The following is a 25954-nucleotide window of genomic DNA, read 5'->3' on the forward strand; positions in this document are numbered from 1 at the left end:
TGCTAACTCCCCTGTACTGTTAGCCCTTGGACCGTAATATGCTAACTCCCCTGTACTGTTAGCCCTTGGACCGTAATATGCTAACTCCCCTGTACTGTTACCCCTTGGACCGTAATATGCTAACACCCTTGTACTGTTACCCCTTGGACCGTAATATGCTAACTCCCCTGCACTGTTACCCCTTGGACTCTCGTGTGCGCCAGTGCTCAGAATGTTGCCCCCAGACTCGGATTGCACCGGACAAATCCCAAGCACGATCCGCCGTTGCCACCCTGACAATATTACGTGCCGAAACCCCTCGTGTTTCCTCTCCCCCTACCCAGACTTAAAACCGCTGAGCGTTGAGGTGTGGTGAGGGGGCGGGGGCAGAAACAAGGGGCCGTCCGAGCCAGCCACCTCGAAGCGCCATTCAGCCCATCCACGCGAAGAACACAGAGGAGCCGAACGTCACACTAACCCAGCTTCTTTATTCGGTTCTGACCTAGGCCAGAAGTGCTAACGGAGCGAAGAGAGAAAAGTCCGCCTCCTCTGACGACCAGTCCTGGCTGCAGAAGCCCTCGTGTTCGCTTCGGCGGCGCTCCTTGGCCGCGGCTCGCCTCGGCGCGTGCCCCCGCCGCGTCTACGCCATCGCGTTTCTGGAGGCTGGGCTGCAACAGAGAACGGGAGTTTCCCAGTTATTTTGTTGCTGCCTTCAAGTCCCTGCCCCCTCCCCTCCTCCTTACTCCCCTCTCCTGCAGACGCCGACCACTCGCTGGGGCACGTGTCGCACACCCAAGTGACCCATTCTTTCAGGCATGAGCCGAGACAGTGAGTGTCCAGTGAGATATTCAACTGTGGAGGGAGGGGCATCACAGCCGGCCCCAATCCTGTTCCACAATCACACATGGACACGAGAGATTGAGTAGAATGGGCCGATACTCTCTGGAGTTTAGAAGAATGAGAGGTGATCTCATTGAAACATATAAGAATCTGAGGGGGGCTCGACAGGGTAGATGCTGAGAGGCTGTTTCCCCTGGCTGGAGAGTCTAGAACCAGGGGGCATAGTCTCAGGATAAGGGGTCGGCCATTTAGGACTGAGAAGAGGAGGAATCTCTTCACTCAGAGGGCTGTGAATCTTTGGAATTCTCTACCCCAGAGGGCTGTGGATGCTCAGTCGTTGAGTGTATTCAAGACTGAGATCGATGGATTTTTGGACTCGAGGGGAATCAAGGGATATGGGGATCGGGCAGGAAAGTGGAGTTGAGGTGGAAGATCAGCCATGATCTGATTGAACGGCGGAGCAGGCTCGAGGGGCCGAATGGCCTACTCCTGCTCCGATTTCTTATGTTCCTCGTGCTCATATCACTGGATAGCGATGAGGAGCAGGAACATTGGCTGGAGGCTGGAAGGGAACCTGGGCCCTTCCTGCTCTGTGTGTGGGGCTCAGTACGACACACATGTGGGTCGGGCGTTATCACAGCCGCGGACTGACACAGCACTGTACGCGAGACGGGTGTGGAGCGAGGTGGAACACTCCACCACCAGCAAAGAATGAAGTTGGCCGCCCCTGATAAAAACAACGTATGATGAAGAGCTTACGTGGAAGGCTGGCGGAAGATAGCTGTTCGTGGCGTGGCATTCAACTGTCGGGAGAAAAAAATGGGTGGTCTGGTTAGTAAACAAGCTTCGAAATAGGCCGGAGGTTCTCTGTGGCTCTCAACCAACATCGCTAATAACAGACTAGTCCCAGGGATTCATCCCAGGGATGAGGGACTTCAGTTATGTGGAGAGACTGGAGAAGCTGGGGTTGTTCTCCTCAGAGCAGAGAAGGTTAAGGGGAGATTTGATCGAGGTGTTCAAAATCATGAAGGGGGTTTGAGAGAGTAAATAAGGAGAAACTGTTTCCAGTGGCAGAAGGGTCGGTAACCAGAGGACACGGATTTAAGGTGATCGGCAAAAGAACCAGAGGGGGAGATGAGGAGAATTTTTTTTTTTACGTATCGAGTTGTGATGATCTGGAATTCACTGCCTGAAAGGGCGGTGGAAGCAGATTCAATAATAACTTTCAAAAGGGGAATTGGATAAATACTTGAAGTGGAAAAGTTGGCAGGGTGATGGGGGAAAAGAGCGGGGGAGTGGGACTAATCGGATAGCTCTTTCAAAGAGCCGGCACAGGCAAAATGGGCGAATGGCCTCCTCCTGCGCTGTATCATTCTATGATTTTGCTGCTTCTGGGATCTTGCTTTGTGCAAATTGGTGGCTCAGTCGGCAGGAACGTAGGAACAGGAGGAGGCCATTCAGCCCCTTGAGCCTGTTCTGCCATCCAATGGGCTCGTGGCTGATCTGTGTCCTAACTCCATCCACCCGCCTTGGCTCCCTATCCCTTAATACCCTCGGGCTAGCAAAAATCTCAGATTTAGAATGATTAACTGAGCTAGCATCTACTGCTTTTTGTGGGAGAGAGTTCCACACTCCTACCACCCTTTGCTTGAAAAAAAAAGTGTTCCCTAACTTCTCCCCTGAACGGCCTGGCTCTGATATTAGCTCTCTCGTCTCTGAGTCAGCAGATCGTGGACTCGAGTCCCGCTCCCAAAGACTCGAGCCTCATAATCCAGGGCCGGCACGGAGGGGAGTGCTGCACTGTTGGAGGCGCCGCCTTTCGGATGAGACGTTAAACCGAGGCCTCGTTGGGACCTCTGTCCCCCAAATCTGGAACTCTCTCCCCCAAAAAGGGGGGGGGTCGTCAATTGAAAATTTCAAAACTGAGATTGATCGATTTTTGTTGGGTGAGGGTATTATGGGTTACGGAACCAAGGTGGGTGGATGGAGATAAGATACAGATCAGCCATGATCTAATAGAATGGGACGAACAGGCACAAGGGGCTGAATGGCCTCCTCCTGTTCCCATGCTCTTTCCGATGTTCCGTCTGCTCTCTCGGGTGGACGTAAAAGCTACCATGACCGCTATGAGCAGGGGAGGGGGGTTCTCCCCGATGTCCTGGGGTCGATTTTTATGCCTCGACCAACATCACTAAAAAAAAGCAGATGATCTGGTCATTATGACATTGCTGTTTGTGGGATCTTGCTGTGTTTTCCTACGTTGCAACAGTGACTACACTTCAAAAGTGCTTCACTGGCCATGAAGCGCTTTGGGACATCCTGAGGACGTGAAGGGAGTTATATAAATGCAACGTCTTACCACACTGGAGAGTCGAGTCAGTCCCACCAACGCATTAAGTCCCGGAGTGGTCGCAAGACCGGTTTTACGTGGGGAAGTGGCAGCAAAACTCATGGGGAGGGGGGGTGTACAGACCACCCAACGGTCACTGTGTTGGGGGGTACAGACCACCCAACGGTCACTGTGTTGGGGGGGGTGTACAGATCACCCAACGGTCACTGTGTTGGGGGGTACAGACCACCCAACGGTCACTGTGTTGGGGGGGGGGTGTACAGACCACCCAACGGTCACTGTGTTGGGGGGTACAGATCACCCAACGGTCACTGTGTTGGGGGGGGTGTACAGACCACCCAACGGTCACTGTGTTGGGGGGTACAGACCACCCAACGGTCACTGTGTTGGGGGGGGGGGTGTACAGATCACCCAACGGTCACTGTGTTGGGGGGAGGGGTGTACAGACCACCCAACGGTCACTGTGTTGGGGGGAGGGGGGGTACAGACCACCCAACGGTCACTGTGTTGGGGGGGGGGGGTGTACAGACCACCCAACGGTCACTGTGTTGGGGGGTACAGACCACCCAACAGTCACTGTGTTGGGGGAGGGGTGTACAGACCACCCAACGGTCACTGTGTTGGGGGGGGGGGTGTACAGACCACCCAACGGTCACTGTGTTGGGGGGTACAGACCACCCAACGGTCACTGTGTTGGGGGGAGGGGGGAACAGACCACCCAACGGTCACTGTGTTGGGGGGGGTACAGACCACCCAACGGTCACTGTGTTGGGGGGGGTACAGACCACCCAACGGTCACTGTGTTGGGGGAGAGGGTACAGACCACCCAACGATCACTGTGTTGGGGGGGGGTACAGACCACCCAACGGTCACTGTGTTGGGGGGGTACAGACCACCCAACGGTCACTGTGTTGGGGGGAGGGGTGTACAGACCACCCAACGGTCACTGTGTTGGGGGGGGGGGTGTACAGACCACCCAACGGTCACTGTGTTGGGGGGGGGGGGGCCTTACGAGCTGCCAGTGGGGGTGAGGGACGGGTCACAAGCTGCACTCCTGGCCGATGTACCGTATCCAACTTCAACAGCAACGACTTGTGTTTATATGGCGGCCTTTAACATAATAAAACATCTCCAAGGCCCTTCACAGGAGCGATTATCAAACAAAATTTGTCAGCGAGCCACATCAGGAGATATTAGGACAGGCGACCAAAAGCTCAAAGAGGTAGGTTTTAAGGAGCGTCTTAAAGGAGGAGAGAGAGAGGGGGAGAGGTTTAGGGAGGGAATTCCAGAGTTTGGGGCCCAGGCAGCTGAAGGCACGGCCGCCAATGGTGGAGCGATTAAAATCGGGGATGGACAAGAGGCCAGAATTGGAGGAGCGCAGAGATCTCGGGAGGGTTGTTGGGGCTGGAGGAGGTTACAGAGATAGGGAGGGGGGGTGAGGGGGTGGGTTCGAGGCCACGGAGGGATTGGTTAAACAAGGATGAGGATTTTAAAACCGTGGGGTTGCCGGACTGGGGGCCGATGTAGGTTAGCAGGTGAACGGGACTTGGTGCTTCACACTCTCGATTATGCCGTGAGTCTTGGAACGGCGATATTAAAAACTTGTGTTAACGCCTGCATAAAAACGGAAAGGGAGGGCGGTGGGAGAGACAGAGAACGTTGTTTCGAGGGGGTGAAGTGCCTGTCCCCTTATACTGCCACCTTCTCCCTGAGTATGGAAAACTTTGGCCATTGACTAAAATCCTAAGATGGAAGGATAGGTGAGAGGTCACCAGACGAATCCACAACACACGCAGTGGAATGTGGGAGAATTACTGCTTCAGACATGTCTCTGTTTTGATGCAAAACCGACCGCAGGTGGTCGACGAATCGAAAGGCAGTAGGCCATTGAAAGAGGCAACTGCTCCAGACTTGGTGGGGCCATGTCTTTGTTTTAAAGCAAAACCGATCAACACCTAGGACGTTGGATACAAAAGGAGCCCTGTATACCGGGTGATCAACAAATCGGAATTAACAATGGCCCATCGAGAAAAGCAATTGCAACATGGGATGAGAGACCATCAAAAGCCATCAAAGATTCTTAAGGACTTTGTAAGAACTGTTTAAACGGACATGAAGTGCCTCTTTTAAGTGACAAAGACCATTGTAAGAGGAGGGGTATATAAGTGCAAACTCGAAACCCCTCTCTCTCTCTGGCTCTTGCTTGCTCTTGTGTTCTGCTCCTCTTGTTCTGCCTGTCTCTTGGAGGAGAGCAGCTTCCAGCGAAACCAAAGAACCCTACATGAGAGAACCGGTCAGCCAGACCTGCAAGTGCAAAGGATTGGTGAGCCTCGACCATACGTGTGTGTGTGTGTGTGTGTGTGTGTGTATGTGTGAGTGATAGGTGTCTCCAGGGTCCCCACCAACCTCTTAGTTTAGCGGGTTAAAGTACTGTAGTGGGTGTGTGTAACTCAATGTACCGTGTAGAACCATTTGTATTGTTATTTTCTTCACGTTGACGGTATAATAAAACCAACATTCCAATTCAATTCAAACACCGAGTTTGTGCGGTCTCTGTGCTATTCGACTGCGTGATCCATCACCGGGATGCGTTAGCGGAAGTCCCGTTTTCCTGAACCCCCGATCCGTGAGGTATAAGTGTTCCTTGGCTAGACCGGGGACCAGATATCTGCACCGATCAATAGGGCGAGAACAACCCCAAAACACCCGACAAGGAAATGGCGAGCCAGGCAGGAGAAACAGGCAGTGAGTGCCCGTTGGATCACTGAGTCATAGCACAGTAGAATTGGAAGGGACGGAAAGGCAGATTAACAGCTATGCCTACACGAAGATTAACGTGGCTACCGGGTAAACTTCTGCCAAGGTTGGCCCTCGAACCTTCCAAAGTCCAAGATACAAAAGGGTCCAGAGGGGCAATTTTTTCACTCAAAGGGTGGTGAGTGTCTGGAACGAGCTGCCAGAGGCAGTAGTAGAGGCGGGTACAATTTTGTCTTTTAAAAAGCATTTGGACAGTTACATGGGTAAGATGGGTATAGAGGGATATGGGCCAAGTGCAGGCAATTGGGACGAGCTTAGTTTTATAAACTGGGCGACATGGACATGTTGGGCCGAAGGGCCTGTTTCCATGTTGTAACTTCTATGATTCCATAAGATCGAAGGGTGGGGGTTGCTGGTGGGGAGGGGTGGGTGCGCGGGGAAAGGAAAGGGGAGCGAAACCAGTCGGGTTTGTCGGCTTTGAAACGGAGACAGGTGTCTCCCCCCCCCCCCCCCCCCCGCCAAAGGTCATGGATAGTCGCTAACAAATCCAATCGGGAATTCAGGAGAGACATCTTTACCCAGAGAGCGGTGAGAATGTGGAACTCGCTCCCACAAGGAGTAGTTGAGGCGAATAGTGGAGATGGATTTAAGGGGAAGCTCGATAAACACATGAGGGAGAAAGGAATAGAAGGAGATGGTGATAGGGTGAGATGGAGTCGGGAGGGAGGAGGCTCGTGTGGAGCATAAACACCAGCACGGGCCAGATGGGCCGAACTGCCTGTTTCCGTGCTGTGCATTCTACGTAAGGCTGCTCTGTTATTTGGAGAAAGCAGAGGAAAGGAGGACAGCAACCTTCACTTGCGTTCCAAGCCGACCCTCGGCAGATTTTGGAGGGGCTCCAACCTGCTCAGTAATGGATCCAGATGTTTTGGATGAATACCACATGGAGAATTCCTTCCCCTTGACGCTGCCGTTCTTACTGGAGGCTCGGAAAGCCAGCAGAGGCTCTAGCACAGCGGGTGCCCACCCTGTGAGAGGGCGTGCCCCTCCCTGTTGTTGATCGCACAGTGCGCCTGCTGGCCTGGCTCACTCCTAACCAGCCCCCACTCCTCCCCAGCTCCTTTTGCGATTGTTTTCAGCTGTGGCTCAGTGGGTTTCTGGCCGCTGAGTCGGACGTTCGAGTCCCCCGCCCCAGAGACTCAAGCCCCATAATCCAGGGCCGACACTCCCCCCCCCCCCCCCCCCCACCCCCCCCCCACCACCGTGGGATCTTTAACATCCACCCGAGAGAGGGGCAGACGGGGCCCTTGGTTTTAAAGTCTCATCCGAGAGACGGCACCTCCGACAGCGCAGCACTCCCTCGGTACTGGCAGCAGTTCGACAAAAGCTGCTTCCGAGGCACTTGAAAGATAAAAATGGACACGGAGACGAAGGAAGAGCTGGGTTTTAAGCAGGAGAAGTAGGCGGAGAGGTTTAAGGAAGAAATTCCAGAGCAAATGGCGTAGGCAGCTGGGATAATAGTAGGTGAAGGGGGCTGAGGTCAGACAAACAGAGAGTCCTGAGAGGTTGGGAGGGCTGGAGGAGCATTTCTGTATGAAATATTAACTCTTGATCTGACATTGTCAGGCACTGTAAACACCGAGACAACTCTGGGCACTGGCTGTGCCTGCATTGTAAACACTGGGACATCCCTGGGCACTGGTGATGCCAGCACTGGGACGTCTCTGGGCACTGGGACGTCTCTGTGCACTGACGAAGACAGCACTGAGACATCCCTGGGCACTGGTGATGCCAGCACTGTAAGCACTGGGAGCCCTCTGGGCACTGGCGATGCCTGCACTGTAAGCACTGGGAGCCCTCTGGGCACTGGCGATGCCTGCACTGTAAGCACTGGGAGCCCTCTGGGCACTGGCGATGCCTGCACTGTAAGCACTGGGAGCCCTCTGGGCACTGGTGATGCCTGCACAGTGAGCACTGGGAGCCCTCTGGGCACTGGCGATGCCTGCACTGTAAGCACTAGGAGCCCTCTGGGCACTGGTGATGCCTGCACAGTAAGCACTGGGAGCAGTCTGGGCACTGGCGATGCCTGCACTGTAAGCCCTCTGGACACTGGTGATGCCTGCACAGTGAGCACTGGGAGCAATCTGGGCACTGGCGATGCCTGCACTGTAAGCACTGGGAGCCCTCTGGACACTGGTGATGCCTGCACTGTAAGCACTGGGAGCCCTCTGGACACTGGTGATGCCTGCACAGTGAGCACTGGGAGCCGTCAGGGCACTGGCGATGCCTGCACTGTAAGCCCTCTGGACACTGGTGATGCCTGCACTGTAAGCCCTCTGGGCACTGGCTTTATCTTCCTATCAAGTCCTGGAGTGACCCCCATACTCATGTGTCCTCAGCACAGGATTGGTTTTGTGATGTTTTGCTACCTGAATTGGGCGTCGAGGCTCGCTGTTCACAGTGGGAGTCTGGCGGCTGTCCATCAGTCCTGAAAACACAAAACACGCTCGTTTTATGGGCCATCGCTTCCTCGGGGAAAACCCACCACTTTGATCACTGGATAACAAAGTCTGCTCCGACACTCAAATCATCCGACCCAGTCTCCCCGGGGATCTGACACTCCGACCCGCTCCCCCCGGGGATCTGACACTCCGACCCGCTCCCCCCGGGGGATCTGACACTCCGACCCGCTCCCCCGGGGATCCGACACTCCGACACACTCCTCCAGGGGGATCCGACACTCCGACCCGCTCCCCCCGGGGGATCTGACACTCCGACCCGCTCCCCCGGGGATCCGACACTCCGACCCGCTCCCCCCGGGGGATCCGACACTCTGAACCGCTCCCCCCCGGGGGATCCGACACTCCAACCCGCTCCCCCCGGGGATCCGACACTCCGACCCGCTCCCCCCGGGGATCTGACACTCCGACCCGCTCCCCCCGGGGATCCGACACTCCGACCCAGTCTCCCCGGGGGATCCGACACTCCGACACGCTCCTCCAGGGGGATCCGACACTCCGACCCGCTCCCCCCGGGGGATCTGACACTCCGACCCGCTCCCCCGGGGATCCGACACTCCGACCCGCTCCCCCCGGGGGATCTGACACTCCGACCCGCTCCCCCTGGGGGATCTGACACTCCGACCCGCTCCCCCGGGGATCCGACACTCCGACCCGCTCCCCCCGGGGATCCGACACTCCGACCCGCTCCCCCGGGGGGATCCGACACTCTGAACCGCTCCCCCCCGGGGGATCCGACACTCCGAACCGCTCCCCCCGGGGATCCGACACTCCGACCCGCTCCCCCCGGGGATCTGACACTCCGACCCGCTCCCCCCGGGGGATCCGACACTCCGACCCGCTCCCCCCGGGGGATCCGACACTTCGACCCGCTCCCCCCGGGGGATCCGACACTCCGACCCGCTCCCCCCCGGGGGATCCGACACTCCGACCCGCGGTGGGGGGAGCGGCAGGCCGCGGCGGGGGGAGCGGGAGACCGGGGCCGGGGGCAGCGGGAGACCGGGGCCGGGGGCAGCGGGAGACCGGGGTCGGGAGGAGCGGGAGACCGGGGTCGGGAGGAGCGGGAGACCGGGGTCGGGAGGAGCGGGAGACCGGGGTCGGGGGGAGCGGGAGACCGGGGTCGGGGGGAGCGGGAGACCGGGGCCGGGGGCAGCGGGAGACCGGGGTCGGGAGGAGCGGGAGACCGGGGTCGGGGGAGCGGGAGACCGGGGTCGGGGGCAGCGGGAGACCGGGGCCGGGGGCAGCGGGAGACCGGGGCCGGGGGCAGCGGGAGACCGGGGCCGGGGGCAGCGGGAGACCGGGGCCGGGGGCAGCGGGAGACCGGGGCCGGGGGCAGCGGGAGACCGGGGCCGGGGGCAGCGGGAGACCGGGGCCGGGGGCAGCGGGAGACCGGGGCCGGGGGCAGCGGGAGACCGGGGCTGGGGCAGCGGGAGTCCGGGGTCGGGGGAGCGGGAGACAGTCGGGGGGGGGAGGTGGAGACCGGGGTCGGGGGAGCGGGAGAGCGGGAGACCGGGGCCGGGGGCAGCGGGAGACCGGGGCTGGGGGCAGCGAGAGACCGGGGCCGGCGGCAGCGGGAGACCGGGGCCGGGGGCAGCGGGAGACCGGGGCTGGGGGCAGCGGGAGACCGGGGCCGGGGGCAGCGGGAGACCGGGGTCGGGGGAGCGGGAGACCGGGGTGGGGGGAGCGGGAGACCGGGGTCGGGGGGGGGGGGGGAGGTGGAGACCAGGGTCGGGGAGGGAGAGGGAAGAGGAAGGGACCACAGTGGGGGTCGGGCGGGTGATAGACGAGTTCAAAAACATTCGAGGGTGGACGTAAACCATCTGACTGATGTGAAATAAACAGGTGAGTGTTCACACATACACTCTGTTGCCCGGAAGTACCACCCTTATGGGTAGGGGTTTGGGACATGTTCAGATGTCATGAAGAGGGAGAGAGTCGGGGGATACAACGACCTTTAACCCCCCCTCCTCCTCCCTGACTTGTCCACAGAGGTTCTTACCGACGAGCTGCAGGGGGTTGGTGTAAGCTGGCAGAGGGACCCGAGCGAGGCTCCGAGACGGGTGCCCTCCGACTCCGAAACTGTATCCCACCGAGGAGTCCCCCCCTCCGCTCAGCGGGATGGGAATCAGGGTCGGGGTTCTGGGCATCGATCTGGGGGTGACAAAATAAAACCATCCTCATCCTCTTTCATCTACCACAGGCCTCGAGAGGACCGTTTGCCACCCAGGGGTCAGCGTCTGACCCACTGGCCCCACCCGGCCTCCCCATTAGAGATGGAGGGGAGCCCCTTCACCCCCCCCACCTCTGTCCGGGGCTGGATTTGACCCCAGGTCCCCCAGAGGACGAGAGCGAGGCAGGCCGATCCGCGACGATACTCGGCCGCGTGGATGAGATGGGAACACGCACTGGCCGAGAAACAAACAAATTAATTCAGAGCAAAAGGCTGCTGGAAGCTGGAAGTCGGATACAGAAACAGAAAATGCTGGAAACGCTCAGCAGGTCAGGCAGCGTCTGTGGAGAGAGAGAGAACGAGAGTTAATGTTTCAGGTCGACGACCCTTTGTCAGCACTTCACAGCGTTAGTATGTATGTTGCATTTTTTTTTTGAGCGAAGGGGATTAACTTGTGCCAAGATTAAACTAAAAGCTCCGTTAATCAATAAAACCCAGCAATGATTGTTGGTGATGTGAGCCAATGAACACCTCACTTCGTCACTTTGTCTCCTCCAGACTCGACTGTTCCAACACTCTCCTGGCCGGCCTCCCGTCTCCCACCCTCCGTAAACTCCAGCTCATCCAAAACTCTGCTGCCCCCCGTATCCTAACTCGCACCAAGTCCCGTTCACCCATCACCCCCCGCTGTGCTCGCTGACCTACATCGGCTCCCGGTCCGGGAACGCCTCGATTTTAAAATTCTCATCCTTGTTTTCCAATCCCTACACACCCTCGCCCCCCCTCCCTATCTCTGTAACCTCCTCCAGCCCCTACGACCCTCCCTGATCTCTGCGCTCCTCCAATTCAGGCCTCTTGTCCATCCCCGATTTTAATCGCTCCGCCATTGGCGGCCGTGCCTTCAGCTGCCTGGGCCCCAAGCTCTGGAATTCCCTCCCTAAACCTCTCCCCCTCTCTCTCCTCCTTTAAGACGCTCCTTAAAAGATTTGACCGAGCTTTTGGTCACCTGTCCTAACATCTCCTCATGTGTCTCAGTGTCAAATTTTGTCTGATTTACGCTCCTGTGAAGCGCCTTGGGACATTTTACTACGTTAAAGGCGCTATATAAATGTAAGTTATTGTTCTTTATCGAGTAGCGGATGTTTTAGTTAAACTCCTCGACTCAGAAAATGCTACATGCATACTAACGCTCTAAGTGGTACTGAGGGAGCGCCGCGCTGTCGGAGGGGCAGTACTGAGGGAGCGCCGCGCTGTCGGAGGGGCGGTACTGAGGGAGCGCCGCGCTGTCGGAGGGGCGGTACTGAGGGAGCGCCGCGCTGTCGGAGGGGCGGTACTGAGGGAGCGCCGCGCTGTCGGAGGGGCGGTACTGAGGGAGCGCCGCGCTGTCGGAGGGGCGGTACTGAGGGAGCGCCGCGCTGTCGGAGGGGCGGTACTGAGGGAGCGCCGCGCTGTCGGAGGGGCGGTACTGAGGGAGCGCCGCGCTGTCGGAGGTGCGGTACTGAGGGAGCGCCGCGCTGTCGGAGGGGCGGTACTGAGGGAGCGCCGCGCTGTCGGAGGGGCGGTACTGAGGGAGCGCCGCACTGTTGGAGCGGCAGTACTGTCGGAGCGGCAGTACTGAGGGATGAGACTTTAAATCGGGAGGCCCCGTCTGCCCTCTAAGATGGATGTTAAAAGATCCCACGGCCACTAATGGAAGAAGAAGAGAAGAGTTCTCCCCAGTGTCCTGGGGCCAATATTTATCCCTCAAATCAATATCACTAAACAGGTTAACTGGGTCATTCATTTTGTTTGCTGTTTGTCGAGTATTGCTGAGTGCAGGTTGGCAGAGATACATTTGCCTCCATGACAGCCTTTGTAATTCATTGACTTCCTAAAGATGGTCTCAGGAGCTCGAAATACAAACCTTTCATTTATACGTTTGAGCAGTGTCGCAGCCTGGTAAAGATTCACGCGCGACAGAGACACGATCGTCATCTGTGTGAGAGGCTGTCTCTGGGGGCGGGTGTGTTAATTGGTGAGAAAGAGAGCGAGAGAGAGAGAGAGAGGGGGAGAGAGAGAGAGAGAGAGAGAGAGAGAGAGAGCGGGAGAGAGAGAGAGAGAGAGAACGGGACAGAGAGAGAGAGAGAGAACGGGACAGAGAGAGAGAGAGAGAGAGAGAACGGGACAGAGAGAGAGAGAGAACGGGACAGAGAGAGAGAGAGAGAGAGAGAGCGGGACAGAAAGAGAGAGAGCGAGAGGGACAGAGAGAGCGAGAGGGACAGAGAGAGAGAGAGAGAGAGAGCGGGAGAGAGAGAGAGAGAGAACGGGACAGAGAGAGAGAGAGAGAGAACGGGACAGAGAGAGAGAGAGAGAGAGAGAACAGGACAGAGAGAGAGAGAGAGAACGGGACAGAGAGAGAGAGAGAGAATGGGACAGAGAGAGCGAGCGAGAGAGAGAGCGGGACAGAAAGAGAGAGAGCGAGAGGGACAGAGAGAGCGAGAGGGACAGAGAGAGCGAGAGGGACAGAGAGAGCGAGAGGGACAGAGAGAGCGAGAGGGACAGAGAGAGAGAGAGGGACAGAGAGAGAGAGCGGGACAGAGAGAAAGCGGGACAGAGAGAGAGAGAGAGAGAGCGAGCGAGCCCAAGCGCGGGACAGAGCACGAGCGTGACAGAGAGAGCGAGCGAGCGTGACAGAGAGAGCGAGCGAGCGCGACAGGAAGAGAGACAGAGCGCGACAGGAAGAGAGACAGAGCGAGACAGGAAGAGAGACAGAGCGCGACAGGAAGAGAGACAGCGCGAGACAGGAAGAGAGGCAGAGCGAGACAGGAAGAGAGGCAGAGCGCGAGAGAGGCAGAGCGCGAGAGAGGCAGAGCGCGAGAGAGGCAGAGAGCGAGAGAGGCAGAGAGCGAGAGAGGCAGAGAGAAAGGCAGACAAACAGAGTGCGAGACGGAGGCAGAGAGAGAGAGAGACAAACAGACAGAGCGAGACGGAGACAGTGCGAGGCAGAGAGCGAGAGAGATGGAGACAGAGAGTCAGAAAGAGAGATGGAGGCAGAGCACAGAGACAGACAGACAGACAGAGAGAGCGAGACGGAGGCAGAGAAAGAGACGGAGGCAGAGAGAGAGACACAGAGAGACAGCGAGATGGAGGCAGTGAGAGGCAGAGTTAGAGCAGGACAGAGTTAGAGCAGGACAGGGTAAGAGAGCGAGATAGAGGGCAAGACAGAGAGAGAGAGCGAGATGGAGTCAGTCAGAGAGAGAGAACGAGATAGAGAGTGAGACAGAGAATGAGCGAGACAGGTAGAGAGATATGGAGACAAAGACAGCCGAACAGAGAGCGCGAGACGGAGTCAGTGAGAGGCAGAGAGCGAGAGAGACAGAGAGCAAGATGGAGGCAGAGAGAGAGAGACAGAGAGAGACAGAGAGAGTCAGAGAGCGAGATGGAGGCAGAGAGAGAGAGACAGAGAGAGTCAGAGAGCGAGATGGAGGCAGAGAGAGAGAGACAGAGCGACAGACAGAGCGACAAAGAGAGCGCGAGACGGAGGCAGAGAGAAAGAGAGAGAGAGAGAGAGAGACAAACAGAGAGAGCGAGACCGAGACAGAGAGGGAGACAGAGAGAGAAACAGAGAGAGAGAGACAGAGAAACAGAGAGAGAGAGACAGAGAAACAGAGAGAGTGAGATGGAGGCAGTGAGAGGCAGAGAAAGACAGAGAGCGAGAGTGCGAGACAGAGCGAGAGAGCGAGACAGAGCGAGAGAGCGAGACAGAGCGAGAGATGGAGAGAGAGATAGAGAGAGTCAAAGAATGACGGGGAGAGCGATACAGAGACAGTGAGAGGCAGAGAGAGAGAGAGCACGCGCAATGGAGGCAGAGAGAGAGACAGACAGACAGAAAGAGTGAGACGGAGGCAGAGAGAGAGAGAAACAGACAGACAGACAAAGAGAGAGAGCAAGATGGAGACAGAGAGAGAGAGACAGAGAGACAGAGTAACAAAGACAGACAGAGCCTGCAATCCTCACCTGTAGGAGTAGCTGTCTCCAGATCCTGCTGAAGGTGAGGCTGGAAATGAAAAGGACAAATTAACTGTGTCACAAATATAAATACACAGTCACCCCACCCCAGCTCCATGTGCACATTCCCCCCCGACCCAGTCCGGTACTGAGCCCCACAGAGCAGAGAACAGGTTCCATCACCCCCCCCGCCCCACCCCTGCCCCCCACCACGCCAAGTTGAGTGAGCTGATTCCAGTCCTGGGGCTGGGGCTGCAATTGGTCCTGGGCTCAGCTGACCAAAACCCGGATCGTGGCCCCCTCCCCCCCGGGATGGCCTCCAGCCTGTCTCCCACTGCCCCCTCCCCCCGGGATGGTCTCCAGCCTGTCTCCCACTGCCCACTCCCCCCGGGATGGCCTCCAGCCTGTCTCCCACTGCCCACTCCCCCCGGGATGGCCTCCAGCCTGTCTCCCACTGCCCACTCCCCCCGGGATGGCCTCCAGCCTGTCTCCCACTGCCCACTCCCCCCGGGATGGCCTCCAGCCTATCTCCCACTGCCCACTCCCCCCGGGACGGCCTCCAGCCTATCTCCCACTGCCCACTCCCCCCGGGACGGCCTCCAGCCTATCTCCCACTGCCCACTCCCCCCGGGACGACCTCCAGCCTGTCTCCCACTGCCCACTCCCCCCAGGATGACCTCCAGCCTATCTCCCACTGCCCCCTCCCCCCGGGACGACCTCCAGCCTGTCTCCCACTGCCCACTCCCCCCGGGATGACCTCCAGCCTGTCTCCCACTGCCCCCTCTCCCCGGGATGGCCTCCAGCCTGTCTCCCACTGCCCCCTCCCCCGGGATGGCCTCCAGCCTGTCTCCCACTGCCCCCTCCCCAGGGATGACCTCCAGCCTGTCTCCCACAGCCCCCTCCCCCCGGGATGGTCTCCAGCCTTTCTCCCACTGCCCCCTCCCCCCGGGATGGTCTCCAGCCTTTCTCCCACTGCCCCCTCCCCCCGGGATGGTCTCCAGCCTTTCTCCCACTGCCCCCTCCCCCTGGGATAACCTCCAGTCTTTCTCACTGCCCCCTCCCCCCGGGATGGCCTCCAGCCTGTCTCCCACTGCCCACTCCCCCCGGGACGACCTCCAGCCTGTCTCCCACTGCCCACTCCCCCCGGGACGACCACCTGCCTTTCTCACTGCCCCCTCCCCCCGGGACGACCACCTGCCTTTCTCACTGCCCCCTCCCCCCCGGGATGGCCTCCAGCCTGTCTCCCACTGCCCCCTCCCCCTGGATGACCTCCAGCCTGTCTCCCACTGCCCCCTCTCCCCGGGATGGTCTCCAGCCTTTCTCCCACTGCCCCCTCCCCCTGGGATGGTCTCCAGCCTTTCTCCCACTGCCCCCTCCCCCCGGGATGGTCTCCAGCCTTTCTCCCACTGCCCCCTCCCCCTGGGATAACCTCCAGTCTTTCTCACTGCCCCCTCCCCCCGGGATGGCCTCCAGCCTGTCTCCCACTGCCCACTCCCCCCGGGACGACCTCCAGCCTGTCTCCCACTGCCCACTCCCCCCGGGACGACCACCTGCCTTTCTCACTGCCCCCTCCCCCCGGGACGACCACCTGCCTTTCTCACTGCCCCCTCCCCCCGGGACGACCACCTGCCTTTCTCACTGCCCCCTCCCCCCCGGGACGACCTCCAGCCTGTCTCCCGCTGCCTCCTTCCCCAGACAGCCCCTCCTACTGTCCGACTCTGTACATACAGGCGGATCACTCACCCATGATGGTGTCTCTTGGCGTGCTCCTCCCTGAGGCAATGGAGCTCCCTCTGGGGGTCTAGCGAATGAGACAGGAGTCACCATACAGGCAGAATGGGAAATCCTCTGCCAACACTTGCTCAAATTGTTTTTAAAACAAAGGTTTTCCCTCAGTTCTCACCCTGCCCTGACTCTGCCGGTTTCTCACCGGGGTTCAGATTCCAAGGACACCGGCTCCCCCCGACACCACCCCAGAACCTCACCCAAGTGCCCGTCTACAGGTGTGAGCCCAGGATGTAGGCCCCAGGGGGGAATCGGAGGGAGCCCGCCTGAAGGGACGGGGTCTGACCCACTCCAACACAAAGGGAGGGAAGAGATCGTTGTTCTTCGATGGCTCAGTGGGTGACAGCAGCTCATAACCGAGCCCCACACAGAGCATGAAGAGCCCGGGATTCATCACACCCCGAGTCTGTGCTGATTTCGGTGTTCCCAGTCGGGAAGCGGGCGGGGGGGGGGCGGTGCGGCTACAATTGGGCCTCAGTGACCCCCCCCCCCGCAACCCGGGCTTCGAGGGGGAGGGTATCAGCCAGGGTTCCTGCTCCTGATCACTATCCAGTGACTCCTGCTTAAAAGTGTGTGAGTGAGTGAGCCAATGGAACATAAGAAATAGAAGCAGGAGTAGGCCATTCGGCCCCTCGAGCCTGCTCCCCCATTCAATCAGATCATGGCTGATCTTCGACCTCAACTCCACTTTCCCGCCCGATCCCCATATCCCTTGATTCCCCTCGAGTCCAAAAATCTATCGATCTCAGTCTTGAATATACTCAACAACTGAGCATCCACAGCCCTCTGGGGTAGAGAATTCCAAAGATTCACAACCCTCTGAGTGAATGAATTCCTCCTCATCTCAGTCCTAAATGGCCGACCCCTTATCCTGAGACTATGCCCCCTCGTTCTAGACTCTCCAGCCATGGGAAACAGCCTCTCAGCATCTACCCTGTGAAGCCCCCTCAGAATCTTATATGTTTCAATGAGATCACCTCTCATTCTTCTAAACTCAAGAGAGTATCGGCCCATTCCACTCAATCTCTCCTCATAGGACAACCCTCTCATCCCAGGAATTAATCTAGTGAACCTTCGCTGCACCGCCTCTATATCCTTCCTTAGATAAGGAGACCAAAACTGTACACAGTACTCCAGGTGAGGTCTCACTAAAGCCCTAACAATTGCATCAAGACTTCCTTACTCTTATTCTCCAACCCCCTTGCGATAAAAGCCAACATACCATTCTGGCTCATCCGTCTGGTTTGTGAGATCGAATACCCTGCTCACACTCACTGTCTGTGCTCCCACACGGATAGTGGGACACTGGGGCCGGGTCCTGGAGGGTGGTCACTGAAAATAAGAAAGGGCCTGCGAAATTGTAGCCCTGTGAGGTGTCTGCGACCTTCAGGAGAGGGAGGGGGGGACAGAATCATCCCAGATTGATCCAGACCCAGGAAAGTCTGTCTGAACACATATGTACAAGGGCTGATTACCCCAGCCACTTGATGCACAATACAGTGTCAGCAGGTGACTCGGGGGGCGGGGGGGGGGTCTCACTTTCGCCTGAGTCAGAAGGTCGTGGGTTCGAGTCCCCACTCCAGAGACTCGAGCCCCATAATCCAGGGCCGTCACTCCCTCGGTGCCAGTACTGAGGGAGTGCTGCACTGTCGGAGGGTCGGTACTGAGGGAGCGCCGCGCTGTCGGAGGGGCGGTGCCGAGGGAGCGCCGCGCCGTCGGAGGGGCGGTGCCGAGGGAGCGCCGCGCCGTCGGAGGGGCGGTGCCGAGGGAGCGCCGCGCCGTCGGAGGGGCGGTGCCGAGGGAGCGCCGTCGGAGGGGCGGTGCCGAGGGAGCGCCGTCGGAGGGGCGGTGCCGAGGGAGCGCCGCGCCGTCGGAGGGGCGGTGCCGAGGGAGCGCCGCGCCGTCGGAGGGGCGGTGCCGAGGGAGCGCCGCGCCGTCGGAGGGGCGGTGCCGAGGGAGCGCCGCGCCGTCGGAGGGGCGGTGCCGAGGGAGCGCCGCGCCGTCGGAGGGGCGGTGCCGAGGGAGCGCCGCGCCGTCGGAGGGGCGGTGCCGAGGGAGCGCCGCGCCGTCGGAGGGGCGGTGCCGAGGGAGCGCCGCGCCGTCGGAGGGGCGGTGCCGAGGGAGCGCCGCGCCGTCGGAGGGGCGGTGCCGAGGGAGCGCCGCGCCGTCGGAGGGGCGGTGCCGAGGGAGCGCCGCGCCGTCGGAGGGGCGGTGCCGAGGGAGCGCCGCGCCGTCGGAGGGGCGGTGCCGAGGGAGCGCCGCGCCGTCGGAGGGGCGGTGCCGAGGGAGCGCCGCACTGTCGGAGGTGCCGTCTTTCCGATGAGGCGTTAAACCGAGGGGGCCCCCGTCTGCCCCTCTCAGGTGGACGTAAAAGATCTCACTGCCACCACTGGAAGAAGAGCAGGAGGGGGAGCTCTCCCCGGTGTCCAGGGGCCAATATTTATCTCTCAACCAGCATCACTAAAAAACAGATGACCGGGTCAGTTATCACATTGCTGTTTGTGGGATCTTGCTGTGCGCAAATTGGCTGCCTGCATTACAACAGTGACTACACTTCAATGTACTACACTGTGTGTAAAGCGCTTTGGGACGTCCTGAAGTTATATAAATGCAAGTCCTTTCAGTTACATGTCCAAGCCCCAGGATCACCCTTATTCCCAGTCCCAAGCCATGAAAATAGGTTATGGGTAGCCACCCTCCTCCGCGCCCCAGAGCAGCCTCCACCCCAATAGGGCCGAGCACCAGCGGTGGGGCCTTAATAAACGAGGGGCTGCCGCTGGGCTCCCAGTCCTGGGTGATGGGGGGGCCTCCTGGCTGCTGACGCGCAGAAGAACCCGAATCAGAGTGAAGATCCTGGGGGGGGGGGACAAAGAACATTACTTCAGACCTACCCCCAGGACCCTCCGGTCGGCAGAGGTCTGGAGGCAAGCCACGTTGCTAGTTTCTCCCCTACCCCACCCCTCCCCTCGCCTAGAACTTCAGCTTGCCCAATATTCTGCTGCCCTTATCCCCATCCCACTCACCCGTCACCCACCGTGCTCCCAAGTACTGCAACGCCTCGAGTCCCCACTCCAGAGACTCGAGCACAAAATCTAGGCCGACACTCCCGGTGCCGGTACTGAGGGAGCGCTGCGCTGTCGGAGGTGCCGTCTTTGAGATGAGACATTAAACCGAGGGCCCCCGTCTGCCCTCTCTGGTGGACGTAAAAAAAAAAATCCCACGACACTATTTCAAAGAGAGGGGAGTTATCCCTGGTGTCCCAGCCAATATTTATCCCTCAACGAACACCATTAAAACAGATGATCTCAATGCTGTTGGTGGGATCTTGCTGTGTGCAAATTGGCTGCCGCGTTTCCTACATGACAACAGTGACTACACTTCAATATACTGCATTGGCTGTAAAGTGCTTTGGGATGTCCTGAGGTCGTGAATGACATTATGTAAATACAAATTCTTCCTTCTTTCTACTTAAAATCCATATCCTCGTGTTTAAATCCCTTCTCTCTGTCGCCTCCCTATCCCTGTAACCTCTGGCAGCCCTCCAGCCTCCCCAGAATTCTCCGTTCCTGCGACCGGAGCCTCTTGTGTATTCTCCCCTCGCTCCGCTTCACCATTGGCGGCCGTGCCTTCAGCTGCCTCGGCCCTAAGCTCTGGAATTCCCTCCCTAAACCCCCCCACCCCCCCCCCCCCGCCTCCCTCTTCTCCATCCAGTGCCGCCTTAAAACTCGCCTCTATCACCAAGGTGCCCGTCTTTTCTCCCCTCACACCTCTGTGAATAACTCAGGGCATATTTCTACATTAAAGGCACTATAGTAGATGCAAGATGCTGCTGGAGATGGGGTGCAGCGAGTGTATAGAACGATACAGCGCAGAAGGAGGCCATTCGGCCCATTGTGCCTGTGCCGGCTCTTCGAAAGGGCTATCCAATTAGTCCCACTCCCCTGCTCTTTCCCCATTAACCCTGCATATTTTTCCCCTTCAAATATTTATCCAATTCCCTTTTGAAAGTCACTATTGAATCTGCTTCCACCGCCCTTTCAGGCAGCAGGTTCCAGATCATCACAACTCGCTGCGTAAAAAAAATTCTCATCTCCCCTCCGGCTCTTTTGCCGATCACCTTCAATCTCTGTCCTCTGGTTCCCGACCCTTCTGCCACTGGAAACAGTCTCTCCTTATTTACTCTGTCAAAACCCTTCATGATTTTGAACACCTCGATCAAAGCTCCCCTTAACCTTCTCTGCTCGAAGGAGAACAACCCCAGCTTCTCTACGTAACTGAAGTGTACTGGCTGGAAAAAGTGGGAAGGTCCCCTCTCCCCTCATTGACCACATGGCCTACGCCTGCAAGAGAGCCCAGAGAATACTGGGGCAGCATCAAGGGCCAGAGAAAACCGGTCCGACAGCATCAGCAAGCGAATCAGTCAATGCCCTGTTGCTGACCGGATGGAAATATAGGTCGACATGGACCAGAGGTGACAGGCGTCACATTATACAGAGTCTGCAGAATGAAGGCACTTACCGCGAGACCACCCGATCTTGAAACGCTGCTCCCTGTAACCAGTCCCACTGACTCAGGCCTGCTGGTTGAAGGAAGGGGGAAGGAGAGAGGGAAACATGGTTCAGCTCCAGACCTGTTAGAAACCCCGACTACATCACATTGGGTATCACTCAAACCCTCCAATTCAGGATCACTCTGGGTATCACTCAAACCCTTCAATTCAGGATCACATTGGGTATCACTCAAACCCTTCAATTCAGGATCACACTGGGTATCACTCAAACCCTTCAATTCAGGATCACATTGGGTATCACTCAAACCCTCCAATTCAGGATCACACTGGGTATCACTCAAACCCTCCAATTCAGGATCACTCTGGGTATCACTCAAACCCTTCAATTCAGGATCACACTCGGTATCACTCAAACCCTCCAAATCAGGATCACATTGGGTATCACTCAAACCCTTCAATTCAGGATCACATTGGGTATCACTCAAACCCTCCAATTCAGGATCACATTGGGTATCACTCAAACCCTCCAATTCAGGATCACATTGGGTATCACTCAAACCCTCCAATTCAGGATCACATTGGGTATCACTCAAACCCTTCAATTCAGGATCACATTGGGTATCACTCAAACCCTCCAATTCAGGATCACATTGGGTATCACTCAAACCCTCCAATTCAGGATCACATTGGGTATCACTCAAACCCTCCAATTCAGGATCACATTGGGTATCACTCAAACCCTCCAATTCAGGATCACATTGGGTATCACTCAAACCCTTCAATTCAGGATCACATTGGGTATCACTCAAACCCTTCAATTCAGGATCACACTGGGTATCACTCAAACCCTTCAATTCAGGATCACACTGGGTATCACTCAAACCTTTCAATTCAGGATCACACTGGGTATCACTCAAACCCTTCAATTCAGGATCACATTGGGTATCACTCAAACCCTTCAATTCAGGATCACATTGGGTATCACTCAAACCCTTCAATTCAGGATCACATTGGGTATCACTCAAACCCTTCAATTCAGGATCACATTGGGTATCACTCAAACCTTTCAATTCAGGATCACATTGGGTATCACTCAAACCCTTCAATTCAGGATCACATTGGGTATCACTCAAACCTTTCAATTCAGGATCACACTGGGTATCACTCAAACCCTTCAATTCAGGATCACACTGGGTATCACTCAAACCTTTCAATTCAGGATCACACTGGGTATCACTCAAACCCTTCAATTCAGGATCACATTGGGTATCACTCAAACCTTTCAATTCAGGATCACACTGGGTATCACTCAAACCCTTCAATTCAGGATCACACTGGGTATCACTCAAACCCTTCAATTCAGGATCACACTGGGTATCACTCAAACCCTCCAATTCAGGATCACACTGGGTATCACTCAAACCCTTCAATTCAGGATCACATTGGGTATCACTCAAACATTGCTGCTGTCAATCCAATGTAAGAGCCCTGCCCGGTGTGGTACTGAGCCCCACAGAGCAGGAAGGGTCCAGGTTACACCCCACCCCCCGCCCTAGTCTGTGCTGAGTGAGCTGATCCCAGCCGGAGGGGCGGGCGGTAGGAGGGCTACAATTGGTACTGAGGGAGCGCCGCACTGTCGGAGGTGCCGTCTTTCGGATGAGACGTTAAACCGAGGGCCCCGTCTGCCCCTCTCAGGCGGATGTTAGAAGATTCCACGGCCGCTATCGGAAGAAGAGCAGGAGGGGGGAAGAGTTCTCCCCGGTGTCCTGGGGCCGATATTTATCCCGCAACCAACATCACTAAAAAAAAACAGATGATCTGGTCATTATCGCACTGCTGCTCGTGGGATCTTGCTGTGCGCAAATTGTCTGTTGCGTTTCCGACATTACAACAGCGACTACACTTCAAAAAAGTACTTCTTTGGCTGTAATGCGCTTTGGGACGTCCTGAGGTGGTGGAAGTTTGTTCTTCTTTATTTATATCGCACCTTTAACGTAGTAAACCATCCCACGTGTTTCATTTGTTCCCTTCTGCTTGCTCTCAGCTTTCCTGCTGGACCTTATCATTCCCGACATTGTGCTCGACACAACCTCCCCAGCTGGGCGGTGTGGCCCAGGGTCTTCCTGCTTCTGCAGTCAACAACCTGCAATTCCTTCCCACCAGTGGGGAGAGGGAGGGCGGCGAGCACAAAAGCAGAAGAGACCTGTGTGGTTCGGTACCAGGCAGGAGATGGAAGCCGGGGCCCAGCCTGCACTGCGCAGCGAGCCGTCGAGGAAATTAAACATGTGCTGCTCCATGACTGACGGGAGCTGCTTCCAGAGTGAGCACTCAGACTGTTCGAGCACGTAGCTGAAGGCCACTGTTTCTCCACTGATCTGATCCAACCCTGAGCCTGCTCGAGCACGTACCTGATTGGAGCTGTGTTTCCGCTGTACGACCCGACACTCTGAGGCATCTGTTTCGGCGTGACTGGCGGGAAGGGGCAAAGAGAAAAGAAGGCTCGCCATTAGCGACAGGCTGGTTCCCACCGACCAGCCGAGCAAATCACTCCCCTCCCTGCACGTGACAAAGGGCACCGAGCGAGCGAGCGGGCGCACTCCTCCGCATCGAAACAGCCCCCCCACCCACCCCGCCCCCGAGCGACGAGCCCTCCCCATCCCCGCCGCCGGACTCGGGGAAAGGACTTGCCCAGACCGTCGCTTGAGCAGGGCCCAAGGGCGGCTCGCCTGGCCGCGTGACGTCGGAACCGACCCACTGCTCTATGGCAAGAGTCTGCCGTGCGGCACCTGACCCGGGTATGTCTGCACTCGTCCCCGAGCCACACTGATCGCTGACCAGCAGCCTAGCTCCCTAATGGAACCCGGAGGGGGCAGACCGAACCGGGGGTGGGGGGGGGGGGGGGGGCGATTCTTCCCGCTCGGCTCCCGACGTCCTATTTGACCCTGAGCTGAGTTTCCGACCCCATATCTGCTCCATCACCAAGACCACCTACTTCCACCTCCGTAACATCGCCCGTCTCCGCCCCTGCCTCAGCTCATCTGCTGCTGAAACCCTCATCCGTGCCTCTGTTACCTCCAGGCTCGACTGTTCCAATGCTCTCCTGGCCGGCCTCCCGTCTCCCACCCTCCCTAAACTCCAGCTCATCCAAAACTCTGCTGCCCGTATGCTAACTCTCAACCAAATCCTGTTCTCCCATCATCCTGCTCGCCGACCTACACTGGCTCCCATTCCGGCAATGCCTCATCCTTGTTTTCAAATCCCTCCATGGCCTCGCGCCCCCCCACTCCCTATCTCCGTCACCTCCTCCAGCCTTACAACCCTCCCAGATCTCTGCGCTCCTCCAATTCTGCCCTCTTGCCTATTCCCGATTTTAATCGCTCCGCCATTGGCGGCCGTGCCTTCAGCTGCCTGGGCCCTAAGCTCTGGAATTCCCTCCCTAAACCTCTCCCCCTCTCTCTCTCCTCCTGTAAGACCCTCCTTAAAACCTACCTCTTTGACCAGTCACCTGTCCTAATATCTCCTTCTGTGGCTCGGTGTCGAATCTTGTCTGATGATCGCTCCTGTGAAGGGCCTTGGGGATGTTTTACTACGTTAAAGGCCGCCATATAAACGCAAGTTGTTGTCGTTAGCCCCAGGGGGTAAGGTGGTCTTGGCTTGACGAGCAGCAGGAAGCCGGCCAGTGCTCTGTGCTGGGGAGAGTTAAGTGGTCTCGGAGGGTTAAATGGCAGGCTCGGGTGGGTCCCAGATCCGTGCCTTTGCCAGTCTACTGCTAGGCTCGCTGGATTTAGACACGAGGGATGCGCCCCTACACAGAGTGTGGGCGTCGGGCTGCCTGCGCGGGTTTCTCTCGGCGGGTTCGGAGACTCGTGGTCGCGGAGCTGGGTTTCTATCTCAGACCCGACAGAAAGAGTCGAGAGGAAGGGGCTGGGGAATGAACCGCAACGAGACGACCGCGACCAGAGACAGGTTTCAGGCCCGGTCGCTTACCTCTGCTCGAGGGAGAAGTGATGGCGATCGGACGAGGGGTACTGGACCTGTGGAGAGGGGAAAAAAAAATCGAAAACGTTGAAGTGCAATGTAGGCTGGGGTGACGCACAAACTGAGGTGCGCTGCGTACACAAGCACAGTCTGCAGCCTGTTATATAGGAAGAGGAGGAGGCCATTCAGCCCCTCGAGCCTGTTATATAGGAACAAGAGGAGGAGGCCATTCAGCCCCTCGAGCCTGTTATATAGGAACAAGAGGAGGCCGTTCAGCCCCTCGATCCTGTTACATAGGAACAGGTGGCCATTCAGCCCCTCGAATCTGTTACAAAGGAACAGGAGGAGGCCGTTCAGTCCCTCGAGCCTGTTATATAGGAAGAGGAGGAGGCCATTCAGCCCCTCGAATCTGTAACATAGGAACAGGAGGAGACCGTTCAGCTCCTCGAATCTGTTACATAGGAACAGGAGGAGGCCATTCAGCCGCTCGAGCCTGTTTCCCCATTCAATTAAGATCGTGACTGATCTGTACCTCAGCTCCATTTACCCGCCTTTGCTCCATACCCCATGATACCCCCACCCAACAAAAATCAGTCTTGAGAGCTCCGATTGTCCCCCAGTATCCACAGCCTTTTGGGGGAGAGAGTTCCAGATTCCCTCTCCCCTTTGTGTGAAGAAGTGATTCCTGACATCACCCCTGAACGGCCTGGCTCTAATTTTAAGGTTCTACCCCCCCCCCTCGTTCTGGACTCCCCCCACACCAGAGGAAATATCAACCCCATCAAATCCTTTAATCATCTTAAACACCTCGATCAAATCACCCCTTAATCTTCTATACTCGAGGGATTACAAGTCTAGTCCACGTAACCTCAAGGGGAGGAGGGGAGTGGGGAGTGAGGATGATGAGATAAACAATGAAACAGCAACAGTCTGTCACAGCCATAAATCCCATTGTTCGTCCGGCAATAAGCTGCCATGGGACAGCCTGCACAAAAGGTGCCTACATTTCCAAGAAGTAGTGCATTGGATGGAAAGTGCTTTGGGACGATCCGAGGGTATGAAAGGCTTTGTATATAAAT

The 25954-nt window shown here is 57.4% G+C and overlaps 1 protein-coding gene across 1 annotated transcript in view; it reads right to left on the minus strand.

Moving 5' to 3' along the window:
* Positions 1-461: 461 nt before the first annotated feature.
* The window catches only part of LOC137315676 (RING finger protein 212B-like), a 38881-nt gene continuing 13388 nt past the window's right edge, over positions 462-25954 (minus strand). Inside the window, exons 5-13 of the mRNA XM_067980185.1 lie at positions 24885-24931; positions 23306-23366; positions 20906-20966; positions 16346-16403; positions 14612-14651; positions 10445-10596; positions 8356-8414; positions 1579-1622; positions 462-647 (exon numbers count right to left, since the gene is read on the minus strand). Coding sequence (XP_067836286.1) covers positions 620-647; positions 1579-1622; positions 8356-8414; positions 10445-10596; positions 14612-14651; positions 16346-16403; positions 20906-20966; positions 23306-23366; positions 24885-24931 — 550 coding nt within the window. The 3' untranslated portion in view covers positions 462-619. The remainder of the gene's footprint in view (positions 648-1578; positions 1623-8355; positions 8415-10444; positions 10597-14611; positions 14652-16345; positions 16404-20905; positions 20967-23305; positions 23367-24884; positions 24932-25954) is intronic.

The sequence above is a fragment of the Heptranchias perlo genome, unplaced genomic scaffold (assembly GCF_035084215.1).
Source record: "Heptranchias perlo isolate sHepPer1 unplaced genomic scaffold, sHepPer1.hap1 HAP1_SCAFFOLD_556, whole genome shotgun sequence".
Lineage (NCBI taxonomy): Eukaryota > Metazoa > Chordata > Chondrichthyes > Hexanchiformes > Hexanchidae > Heptranchias > Heptranchias perlo.